Source organism: Elaeis guineensis, chromosome 1, assembly GCF_000442705.2.
Source record: "Elaeis guineensis isolate ETL-2024a chromosome 1, EG11, whole genome shotgun sequence".
In the NCBI taxonomy this organism is placed as follows: domain Eukaryota; kingdom Viridiplantae; phylum Streptophyta; class Magnoliopsida; order Arecales; family Arecaceae; genus Elaeis; species Elaeis guineensis.
The window spans coordinates 159,041,944-159,054,363 of record NC_025993.2 but is presented as its reverse complement, the minus strand read 5'-3'; the positions used below and the strand labels follow the sequence as shown (position 1 = coordinate 159,054,363).

Genomic DNA, 12,420 nt, shown 5'->3' with positions numbered 1-12,420 from the left:
TGTGTTGTTTATTTTGCATTTTGTGTTTAGTTGCAACTAGGGTGCAATCGAGCCGAACCGAGTCAAATAGCTGAAAGCTCAAACTCGATCCGATTCAGAATACTTGAGCTCAAAATCGGCTGGAGATTGATCGAGTTTAATATTCTAGACTTGAGCTCAACTCGATGAAAAATAGGTAAAATCGAAATTGACTCGAATATCAATCAAATCATACTCGATCTCAAGTTCGAACTCAAAATCGAACTTTAACCTGCTAATAATAAATATATTAATATATATATTATAAATAAAAATAATATTTTTAAAAATATATAAAAATTTGAATAGACCCACGAGCTTTTGAATTAAGTATCCTGCTACTTGAGTTGATTCGAAAAGCTACTCAAGCTCGACTCGACTTGATTATTCAAACTCGATAATAATCAAATCAAGACGAGCTCAGATTCGAGTTGAGCTTGAGTAGCCATGAGTATCCGACCATTTGCACTTTTAGTTGCAACACCAGGTAAATAGTGATTATTCCAAAAAAAAAAAAAACAAGCGGATGACAAAAGCAATGAATCCTCTGCGACCAAAGCTGTAAAAAATTTCTACAGCTTGGATACATGGCAAATTTTGATAAGCACCTAAGATCATAGAGGATTTGCGCTTCAGAAGATATGTCAATAGTTAAAAATCTCTGTAAAGGGACTATTCGATTATTTTGTCATGGCCATTGATATAGATTTTTTTTTTTTTAGCATACAATGGTTACATGCATCTAAAATTCCTCTAGTTATACAAGCATATAAATTTTGCACATTTAGAAACATCCTAGGTGTACAATTCTACCAATATATTGCAAATACCTTACGTCTTCGTGTTTTCTAAGGCTCTCGATGTGAAAATTTTGCCACACCTTGAGGCACTCTATGGTCTCCATGGGTCCCTTTTTAAATGAAAACACACCTTAAGTTGTTCAATTTGCTAAAGTGAGAGAAACAAAGGGCATACCCACCGAGTAATAGAAGTGTATTAATTTATTAGACGAGATCATAACAATTTGTCTACTTTGCATATGATTGCAGGCATTTGTGGTGCACTCTCATGAATTAAGGTCACCCCTAACAAAGCTGTCTCTGAGTGAAATTAGGAAGTGTCGAATTCTTCGTCACCTCACATCCATCCTTTTTAATTATGCTTCGATATATTGGCACGTAGAGACCATAAAAAAACCCATGCTCAAGATTAGACTTATTCACGGACCCAGCCGGGTTTTGTCCAAAGATCGATACAAATTATTTCTGTGGGCTTATCTTTCAGCCCAAGGCCTGTCTCTTAATCGGGCTGCAGCGAGCCTCAAATTTTTTATCCAATTTTTTATTTTTAATAAAAAATTTAAAAATATCAAAAAAAATTAAATATCAATAATTTAGATATTACCAACAAGTTATAATATGTTTATTATCATATTAATATTTATAAAAAATAAATAAATAAATAAATAAATAAAATTTCCGGTCTAGCTGTCCGTCCGGCTTGCCAGGCCTATTTCAGGCAATCCAAAAATTTCCTAATCAGTGGTGCCACGATGGTAATCATAGTTTTCTCAAAAATTTATATGAAAATAGGTTAGAAAATAGAGCTAGCCGATGGTTGGACTTCGGATCTAAATTTTATTTATTTTTAATCAAATTTTATATAAAATTTATATAAAATTTAATATTTTCTGAACCTAAATCTGACCCGGGATCAAGCCTGATCGGAAAAGCGCACCTCCAAATATGCCGGTCGTCCCATGGGTGCGGGCTTACCGAACGAACGGTGAATTTTTGTCTCCGCATATAAGTTTCTATGAACGTGACCACACGATATAGCTCGAGGTCAGATCCTGCGATTACGAGCGGCAACGTCATTACATCTCGTGTCAAAACTTATATGAGGACGGCCTCATAAAGTGCCGATATAAGTTTTATGTGGGACGTCCGACATGGTTACCCAGATCGCTACATATTGCACTTGAATCCGGGGGAGAGGGGACCCTCACTAAAATGATCGGTCAAGATCTTCTTGTAAAATCCCTGGACGGCAGATCTGGCTTGTAGATTTCTGCGAGTATCTTATCGAAGGTATTTCCGGCGGGCGGGGGCGCGGGTGGGTAAGATCTGGTTTTAGGGAACGGGACGGCGGATCATATCAACCGCATACAAATTTTTATAAGCGCATCTTCATGTAATATTCTATTGCCTGCCTCTTGTCTCCTCTCTCCTCTCCACTGCCCAACCCCCGCTCTCTCGAATTCTAGGGTTCCCTATTCGCCGATCTGGTGAACCAATCATTGGTCGCCAAATCTAGGGTGTCCGCATCGGCTTTTCTTTAAACCCTTTCCGGAAACCTTGATTGAATGCGGTCTTGGAGAAGACTTGCTTCCGTCGTTTGATTTCCGAGGAATCGGTCCCATCCCACGAGTATACCAAAAAAAAAAAAAAAACGATTTTCGTTCTGCTTTGTTGGATCAATCTTCAATTTGTTGAATTTTTGTTCATTTCTTCTATCAAAGGCTTCAAGATTTGGGGAGGGATCGAGAGTGAGGAGAGAGAGAGAGAGAGAGAGAGTTAGGGATGAGCGAAAACCCTAACCCACCAGTGGACGTGAAGCCGGCGGCTGGCGGCCGCTTTGCGGGCCATCACATCCATAAGCCGGTGGCTGCCCACCATGTCCTCCCGGTCGTGGCGATGCCTGCACAGATTGACGACGGCGGTGGAGGCGGTGGAGAGTCGCAGTTGATCGCCGCAGCCGACGCGCAGGCTCTTCGGCAGTACGAGGAGGCGGAGCACCACAGCGGTGTCGGTGTACATGGGATGGAGGAGGATCGGGATGTGGGGGGGGATGGCGAGGGCATGGAGGCGGATGGTCAGGTCGATCCGAGCAATATGGGGGACCCTCATGCGGTGATTGTCCACCAAGTCGGTGGCAACCAGCTTACACTCTCGTTCCAGGGTGAGGTCTATGTGTTCGACTCCGTCTCCCCCGAAAAGGTGACATTTTTACCACATCTGATGTTCTAAACTCATTCTTTCAATTTCTAAAGATCAAACCTTTACAATTTGGGTACCTTTTGAATGTCCCAAACTATTTACTGACTTCCTGTTGGTATCAAAATTTCAGGTTCAGGCCGTGCTTCTGTTGCTGGGAGAACGCGAGATGAACGCTGCTTTAAATTCTTTTCCATCATCTTCCCATATGCATAACAAGGTATTCCTTTTTTTTTTGTTTTTCTGACAAGCTTTTTCTTTGTTATATTGTCAATACTTTTGACGTTTTTAATAGGCACTGTTGCTTTTGATGTTCCACAGCGCACAAATTTTCCTCATAGAGTCGCATCGCTGATGAGGTTTCGGGAGAAGAGGAAAGAGCGAAACTTTGACAAGAGAATACGATACAATGTTCGCAAAGAGGTTGCCCTCAGGTATGAGGACTTATCATATGATACAAGCTTTGCTTTCATTTTGTATGTATTTGTCAATCGTGTCAGGCCTCTTTCCCTAGCTTTTCTCTTTAAGTTCCTCTTCTCAAGTATCTTCATAAGCTGAGATTTATAATTTTGAATGAAAAATTCGCATATGCAGAAGTTTGCTTAGGCTGTATTAATACTGATCATGCAATACGTGGTTTACGAATTACTTTTGAGCGATTGGCTAGTAATTTGGTAATGAAATAAAATTAGATGGCTGTCATTAAATATGCATTTTACTATTTTGAAGAACGTGTCTTGATATGATGTTGCCATGTATGTATGCATGCATGCATGCAGTTAGGAAGAGATGATGCTTGATAGTAGGTGCACAACTGATCACAAAGAGTGAGGACAGATATGACAAGAACGTCTCATTATTTCTTTTCAAAAAACTTTATGCTAATTATTGGGCATCTCATACTTTCATATGTCTAACTTTAGATTGATGTGGGGTCAAGATTGTTGGTCATTGTCTTTCAAATCACCATGATGTGGTTCTCGTGGTTAAACTAGAAATTAGATCTCAAGATTTTGATGGAATGTCCAAGTTGCACTTTGATGCAAACCCTATATTATGGGAGGAAAAAAATGGAACACCCAATACCTTACATGTTTATCTTGATGCTCCATGTCTTCATTAGGAGACCTGATAGAATTTTTGACAATAATGAAGTAAGGAAGCTTCCTTTCTTAGAGGCGTGCATGCGCACACACGCACTCCTCCATAACCATAACCATAACCATAACCATAACCATCCATTTTTTTCAAATTGTATAGGTTCAGCTTTATGGATCGTCATCTGCCAAGCATTCCTGTCAGGCTTTTTCCATGTTTGTACAACCTCTATTCATGTAATTTTAGGTCTTTACCTCATTTTCTACATCGTTCAACACAAATTCAGTTACCTCTCTTTGCTAGTGCACCTTCATATTGTCATTTTATATGCTCATACTACTACATCACTTTATGTTTAACTAATGAAACTTCCCCAGCTCCTTTAAATGCTTATTCCTTGCCTTGATTCCAAAGTTTAGAAAAGAAGTCTTGTATTTTTGGCAAGGTTAACATGGAAATCTATTGAATTACAGTAATTGGTTTGTTGGATGCTCATGGAGTTTATTGGTAGGATCTGGAAGGATCAATGGATATATAGGTTTTGATGCACATGAAACTCTATGACAATTGTGGTGACAATAAGAGAGGGCCCAATCATGCAAAAGTTTTATCCTAATGCACTGAGATGTTTGTGAACTGGCCAGGCTTGGTTGCTATTTCATTCATACTATGTTGGGTAGAAAATATACAGCGCTTTTGTTACATTTTACACTTGTTGCATAAAAGGTTCAACCTAGAAAAAGATTGACTTTTAAAGCAGAACCTAGATTTGGTTTGTTTCCCTGTTCCATTGGCATGTGAATCAATACAGCTGAGTTAGCTCAAGTCTGAACCAAGCTTGTAAACCATATTGATATGATTGAGCCATGGCCAAATAGCCAAAACTTGGCTTGGCTTGTTTGCAGCCCTATTGGAGCCTTGGTTTTAAGTTTGATTAGCATGCAAAGAAGGAACAACGGATGGTAGAGACATGCATGAGGTATCACTTGAATCTGTTTGCATTACGGTTGCTGCAACAATGAAACATATACTTCTATGTTGTTTCTTTAGGGAACCTTTTCCCTAGTCCTAATCAGGGCTTGTTATCCATGTTCATGATGCTTCACCTAACAGGCTGCATCATTCCCTTGAACACCTTGTTTTTATTTTTATCATCATTTTATACCTCCATTTGTTAATAGTTCATATTTAATTATCATTATGTTGGTTGTGTTTTGGAAGATGATTGCTCTAAGATGCTGAAATTGCATTAATTTTTACCTAAAGAGGGTTTTGCTTTGGTTTCATTTGGAAATTATATTTTGGCTAGTTTCTAAAGGAGATACTTTCATGGATTTTCTTTGCCAGATAAAATATTGGCATTTCACCATCAGTGCTATTCAACTAAGAGCGAAAAAAATCTTAAATCACTAATTACAAGATAAGAACTATTTTTGCACTTCTAACAAAAGATATTGAAAAATTTTGTTACTTCACAAAAAATGCATTTCTATAGAGCCTTTTATAGATAACCCTGAAAATAGCTTAAGCACATCCCCATAGGCTTCAAATCCAGCACAAATAATAATCCATAAAAGGAAAATGGACTCAGAAACTTGTTAAAGAGATTGCCTTTAAAATAATCCAAAGGTTATAAGAAAACTAAAGTTAAAAGCTTGCTTTAAGATATTCAAGCCAAAGAAAAGTATCAGTGGGTCCTAATCTGCCTACGAATTTGATTTTGAGTAGGAAACATACTTTGACCAGGAATCCTTTTTGAGGTCTAAAAGATAAATAAAAGTGAAATATCTAATCTACCTTTGTATGCTTGAATGCATCATGGAAATTGTAAAACTTGATGACCTAAAAGCTTTTCATAAAAGCACTCCTGTTTTGGACCTTTGGTGTGATGAATCCAAGTCTTTGAGTTATTGAATTCTTCAGATCCATGTTTTATTTTTTTTATTGCATCAGGATCTGTTAAAGGAGCTTGCTTTTGTGATTACTTTTTTTTTCATCGTAGTTGTTTTCTACCAGTGATGTTCTTATCGAATGGAAGTTAGTGTCTTGTTATTGTTGATCTTTGATAATCTTGCAAGCTTATGCATTGGGTTGATTGTTGTGTGAAGAAGCTGATAAGTGGATCTTTTCAAGCATAGATGTATATATGATGCTAGAAACAATATTTGTTGGAGAAAACATTAACTTTTAATCATGATATGATATTGCTACCAAAATGTCAATACCTTTTCACGAGATTAGAGCCAGAAATGTTAAGTTGACAATGAACTTAATACCTACTCATCTTCAAAAACTAATAACTTATATCCCATTATAGTTACCAATATTTGACATCACAATCCAAGTAAATCACTCATTTCATTTGGTTATTTTTAAAAGATTATTGTGCACTGATTCTGACCCTTTTTCATAGGCTAGTTGATATTGCTGATTTAATTTTTTAAGTTTTCTTTTTCTCTCTTTTGTTACTAATTGTATTCCATTGTTGTCCATTTCTTATTTATTACATCTAATGGTCTTGATATTTAGAAATATAGTTAGGCTTTACATTTTCTTACCATTGCATGGTAAAGTTCAATGAGCATCTTTTGATGCCTTTGATATTATTAGTATACATGTTCTATTGTGAAATTAGCTTCTTTTCCTAATTGATTTCAGGATGCAACGAAACAAGGGCCAATTCATATCATCCAAATCAAAGCCTGAAGATTCAACATCTGGTGTGACCAGTTGGGATACTACCCAACAATGGGGCTCACAGGAGAATCGGCCACCTGCAGCGTCTGCGTAAGCTTTTGAAATGTCATGTATCTTTGACTAGAATGCTCTTTACTTAGCAGCATTGTGGATACGGCTAAACTGGGAGGTACACAGATATATTTAGACAGATTCCAGAATTACGTTGTATTTGTGGGCTTCCTTGGGCAGGTATCCATTGGTGGAGAACCAAACCTAACCTGTTTTTGCTTGGATGCTAGGCTAGACCTGTCAACACATCTGACATCAGTCTTTTCCATTAGATTACATTTCATCTCCTGCTTCTAAAATGCCATCCTGATGATTCACTAAACAGTAATCAATTCTTAAATAATAGTCCCTTCTGGGTCGAGCAATTTCGTGACTTACACTACTTTTTTTTGTTTAAAGAGGTGTTCCATGTGTTTGAATTACTGTAATTGACTGTGGGTTATATATGCATGTGTTATTTTTGACTTAATTTTGGAACATCAATATACTTTAATTGCTTCCCTTTTTTCTGATTGAGTTTATGAAAACAGTTATTCTTTCAGGATCTGATCTTGATGTTTTTTCTTGTAAATAATCAGATGCCATCATTGTGGCATTAGTGCAAAGTCTACACCAATGATGCGCCGTGGACCTGACGGACCGAGGACCTTATGCAATGCATGTGGACTAGTGTGGGCAAATAAGGTTGGAACTCTGGACTTTACAATATATTTGTTTTGCTGGTAATTATTTTAATGTTGGCTTCCTATGTTCCTTTTTATTCTTTATGATTAAAGCATGCATTGAAGTTTTTTTTTTTTCTTTTGTTTTTTTAATTAATGAAAGAGAATAGTTCAGAGAAGACTTTGGTTCAGAATGGGTTCAGAATGGGCCCAATTTGGGCAAGCTTCTTTGGGCTTATCCTATAAAGATTGAGCTTGGGCTCGGTTTTGCAATCCAAAGCCCAAATGAGTTTTGGGCCAGGTTCAGGCAATTCTTGACACAACTTGAATGCAGATAGAAACCCAAGCTTGAGCCTGAAGCCCAGATCAGAGCTCTACTCAATATGTTGGCCTGAAGCCCAACCTAGACCCTTAGCTCGTGCCCTAGTTTTCTAAACCCCCACCCTTGTGGCGTGCCCTAGCTTCCTTAGAGCTCACCTAAACACCATGGTGCACCCTAGTTTCTTCAACCCACACCCCTTTGCCCATTCCTAACCCCTCCTCTCCCTGCCTTTACTCTCGCTCCCTTGCCACCCTCACCTCCTCCACTGCCGCCTTCCTGTCCAACCCCCTCTTCCTCCTCCATTGCTGCCACCTTCCTGTTCACCACCTCCAAGCATTCCCTCTCCTATGCCACATGCCTCTTCTCCAATTGCTCCCTCTACTCCCTCCCCTACGTCTGCTCCACCCCCTCCTTCTTTCCCTTCTTTCTCATCTTCCTCCTCTCCTTCGCCTTCATACCTTTGCCACCTCCCACGATCCCCAACTCCGTTGTCTTCTCTCTCTTAAAACCGTAATCCTAACCCTTTTTACCCCTCCCTCCTTCGCGCTTCTCACCCTCATCCCCCTCCGCTTCCACGTAGGGAAGCCAAATTGGGCTTGATTCAGGCTGGTCCTGGCCCAGCTTGATTTGGGTAGGACCTGTTTAGGGTTTAAGGGGTTTGGGCTCTAACTGGGATCAGGCTAGACCTAGTATAATTTTATCCAAGCTGAGGCTTGAAGCCCAAAAATTTTTTCAGGCCTGGCAAGGGGGTGGCCTCATAAGACCTGTCTTGTATCTATCCTTGATGGAGTTAACAGGCAATAATACAAGACATCACTTGTTTTGATTTTTAGATGTGGAATTCCTAGCTGTGCATATAACAGGAGTGCGTGTTGAGGTGATCAGGGCATTATCATGTCATAAAGCCTAGTCTGTAGAAGTTGTCATCACTTAAATTCATATGGTCCTTTTGGAAATACAAGTTATTGCCATGTATCACTTGCATTACATGTGGGTTGAAGACAGGTTTGACTTAGATGCTTTCTGGTTGATAAGTTGGTTGAACTTATTGTCACATAGTAAGTTTTGTGCGCCTTGCTTAAAAATTCTATGATGGTCGATGTCATGAACATGGCATGTATATTGATGTTAGATGTACTGTGTGGCTATTGGTTTAATAATATTATTTGGAATCATCATTGTCATCATCATTATCTAAGTCATTCCCATTATAATGGTTCTGCTATTGGAGAACAACTTTAAGTCAAGATGTCTTCATTGGAAGGATTGAGCAGATCTTCAAGGCCGAATGACAATCTAATGTTACCCCTTGAAAACCAATTTCTGGCTAATACAACTTTAGGCAAGAGAGGAACTTAAAATAAAATAAAACCTAGAAGCCATTCCAATCTTTCATGGAGATTATGACAGTGAATGTAAAAAATTATTTTTATCAAGCTTGTATGTGATGTTAATAGTTCTTGCATAACTGCATCTGAATACAGAAAGTCTGTCCTGTTTGTTCCCTCTTTGTGGTATTGTTTTTGATTGTTTGGTAAATTTTCCTTTTATAGTATTGGCAACCTTTTTTTAGTTCATATTACATTCTAGTTATGTAAGCACAAATATCTTTTTCGATTAATACATAGTTCTTTTCCCTCAAAAAGAGTCATAATGCTTATGAATTATGCTAGAATTTTCTTATTTTGCAAGGTGTCATAGAACAAGCTAGCTGTCTATTAGATCTGGCTTCTTATGTAACATTTGTTGTTTTTAGTCTTGCGTTTAGTCTTAATCTTAGTGTTTAGTGAAAGCTTTTTGTATTAGTCGTTCTAGTGGAGCCCTACCTGTGGGGAATCCTGCTCATGTTACTTTCTGCCTGAAGTTCCCATTTTTACATCTGAAAAAGTACAGAGAATCATAAATGGGTGGCAAAAAATCTTGAGTTTTCTTGATTAAAGTAACCATATGCATAACCATAATTATCCAGCCTTTTCTCAACTATTGGAGTTGGCTTTATGGATCCTCATTTGCCAAGAATTCACCTCTCAGGTTACTTCTGAGCTGCTTCATGTCTTCCTCACAACCTCCATCTTATTATCTTAGGTCTTCATTTTCCGCTCCTTTTCTTAAACCTTCAACACAAATTAAATTTCCTTCCATTATGGGAGCCCCCTCAAGTCTTTGCTGTATGTGCCGATACCATCTTATGATCTTATTTTAATCAAGTTTTCTTGGTAAGATCATCAAATGGCTATGTTGCTTATTTAAACAAGCCAGGTCTCTTGACCTCTGAATTGCCAATGATTTTTTCCAGCTTGATGGATCTTTGCCCTTGGTACAATTGCTATTGATTACCATGATTATCCTTGTTATGTTATTTGATTTTCTTCTAACTGAAGACCTTTTGGAGGACAGCTCTAGGCCTCACAGCAGAATATTGGTGTTGGCTTAAACTGGTAGGTGTTCCCTTTCTGAGTCTGGTTCAATTGTACAAAGTTTTTTATGTTCTGCAAACTCGATAAATATGAGGTGTTAGCATGTTATGTATATTGGAAAAGATATGTTCCTGCTTATGTATCTTTTAATTTATATTAGTACCATAACTGTTGCATTGACCCTTTTGCCAACCATTCGAGGTTGGCTCTATGGATCCTCGTTCACCAAATATTTCTATTAAGGCTATGTATGCCCTAATATCAATGGATTGATTAGACTAGCAATAGAAGTTAGTGTAGGTATGTGCTGTCAATTATTAATGGCCAGGTGAGAAATGATAGGTTTCTTCTCATCAAGAATTTATAATTATTTTTACTGTTTTAAAAATATCACACATAAATCTGTAAACATCTGTAACTATAATGTTGAAACATGGAATAATTTAACTAATACAAGAAGCATGTCTTGTATCTTAATAAGTCTATTGGATTTTAAATTCATAAAGGCATAAATGTCTCTCAGGTGTTTCTTAAAATACTTCTTGTGTTATATATGCTTCATAAGTGGGTCAGTGGAAGCTAAAGACTACTAGGTGATACTGGAATCTTAGAGATATCTTTGTTATATTTTGGATTTTCCTGTAAAAGCAGGATTCTTGGGCTGCAAGGATTCAAAAGAATTCTTTGACATCTTTTTCCTTTTGAGTAGCGTTCTGTATCTGCTGGCGTTTGACAGGTTCTGGGTTAATTGATGCACTCATATGTGGGTGTTAGGCTGTTTTGTGCTCTGCTCTGGGTTGGTTTCCTACTTCCAGTTGACCAAAGTCATGCTGACCGATTCTCTTTTAAGCGAATTGTTACTCGTATGTTGCATGACACAAGCAGGGAGGCCTAAATTTTTCTGAATGCTGGACTGACTGCATAGATAGAGTCGCTGACTGTTGATAATTATGCTTAGTCTGGATCCATAATATATGCACTTTTTTGGGGACCTGCAGGGAATAATGAGGGATCTTTCAAAAAATCCATCTCCAGCCATTCCAAATGCCTTGTCGGAACCCAGGGAAGGGGTAAGCAGTTTATTGTCGCTATAAGTGTTTGCAAATCCCTTTTCATTCCGTGGTCCTTTCTGTGTGTGACATGCGCCTTATTTTCAGAATCACTGAATTAGTCTGCCTTTCCCGTTTTATTTCTCTGAACTGCCTTTTCTCCCTCCAGAATAATTCTGCTGAATCAGGAGCTGCAGAACCACTTGCGATGACTGCCAATGGTCATGATTCGTCGTGAGAAGTCCCGTGCTTTTGGCATTAAGGATTCCAATGAAGATATGAATATTTAGTTGGGGAACTCGTCCCTTAATGGCTTCTCAAGATTGTAGAATATTGTCACACATGTATGTACAATATTATCAGAATATTAGATATAGAAATTTTCTTTGTTTTTTGTGGTCCCTAAGACTGTAACTTTGATAATAATTTAATTGTTATGGAAAGAGTCACAGTTACACATTCTAGTTTTCTCAAACTGATATGTGACACTTCACGTTGTTTATCTGAGGTTAAAAACTACCAGACTTGATCTGTGATTCCTTTCGTGAACTTTGAGGGGCAGATTGCTTAGTATCCTCATATTTAACTGAGGGTATTATATGGTGTGGTGTTCAGTAGAGAATAAAACTTTAAATTTATTTGCTTGCATGTTTTTGAGGATTGCATCATCGGATAATAATGGAAGTGCCTGATAATTTTCTTGAAATTTGCAATTGCCAGTCAGAAAAACTTGTGACTGTAAATGGGCCACTACATTTCTTTTTCTTCCGAGAAACCATTCCTCAATTGGGATAGCTGTCGTTTTTTATTTGAGATATTATCTGTGGACCAACCATAACAGAAGTCACCATTGGTGATCGTGTGTGTTGCTGAATGCTTTGATTCATGGAGGGTGGAAGGCAACTAACTCTTCCGAGATGATGGGTGGTAAACCAAGCTTATTCTCTGAGACCAAAATAGATGCTGCTTGTCATCTCCAAATTTGCGGCTTGGTGAAGCTGATTACTATTAGTGTGGCATAATTTAGCGGCAAGGTTGAAAGATCTATTAACTACTTATAGCAAGCCAACTAACACAGAAGAAAATTTTATATGACATCGCATGTGACTA

The 12,420-nt window shown here is 38.1% G+C and overlaps 1 protein-coding gene across 2 annotated transcripts; it reads left to right on the top strand.

The window, feature by feature from the left end:
- The first annotated feature begins 2,225 nt into the window (after positions 1 to 2,225).
- On the top strand, positions 2,226 to 11,769 carry LOC105039314 (GATA transcription factor 20). 2 transcript variants are annotated; one of them, XM_073245691.1, is made up of 7 exons: positions 2,226 to 3,017; positions 3,148 to 3,234; positions 3,336 to 3,448; positions 6,771 to 6,899; positions 7,439 to 7,544; positions 10,242 to 10,282; positions 11,260 to 11,331. In XM_073245691.1, exons 1-6 carry the CDS (start codon positions 2,601 to 2,603, stop codon positions 10,245 to 10,247), a joined length of 858 nt encoding a protein of 285 aa, XP_073101792.1. In that variant the 5' UTR covers positions 2,226 to 2,600; the 3' UTR covers positions 10,248 to 10,282; positions 11,260 to 11,331. The 2 variants fall into 2 exon arrangements, with proteins under 2 accessions (XP_073101792.1, XP_010913727.1); XM_010915425.4 differs by lacking the exon at positions 10,242 to 10,282 and adding an exon at positions 11,480 to 11,769 and having other exon boundaries at positions 2,227 to 3,017.
- Positions 11,770 to 12,420: the final 651 nt, after the last annotated feature.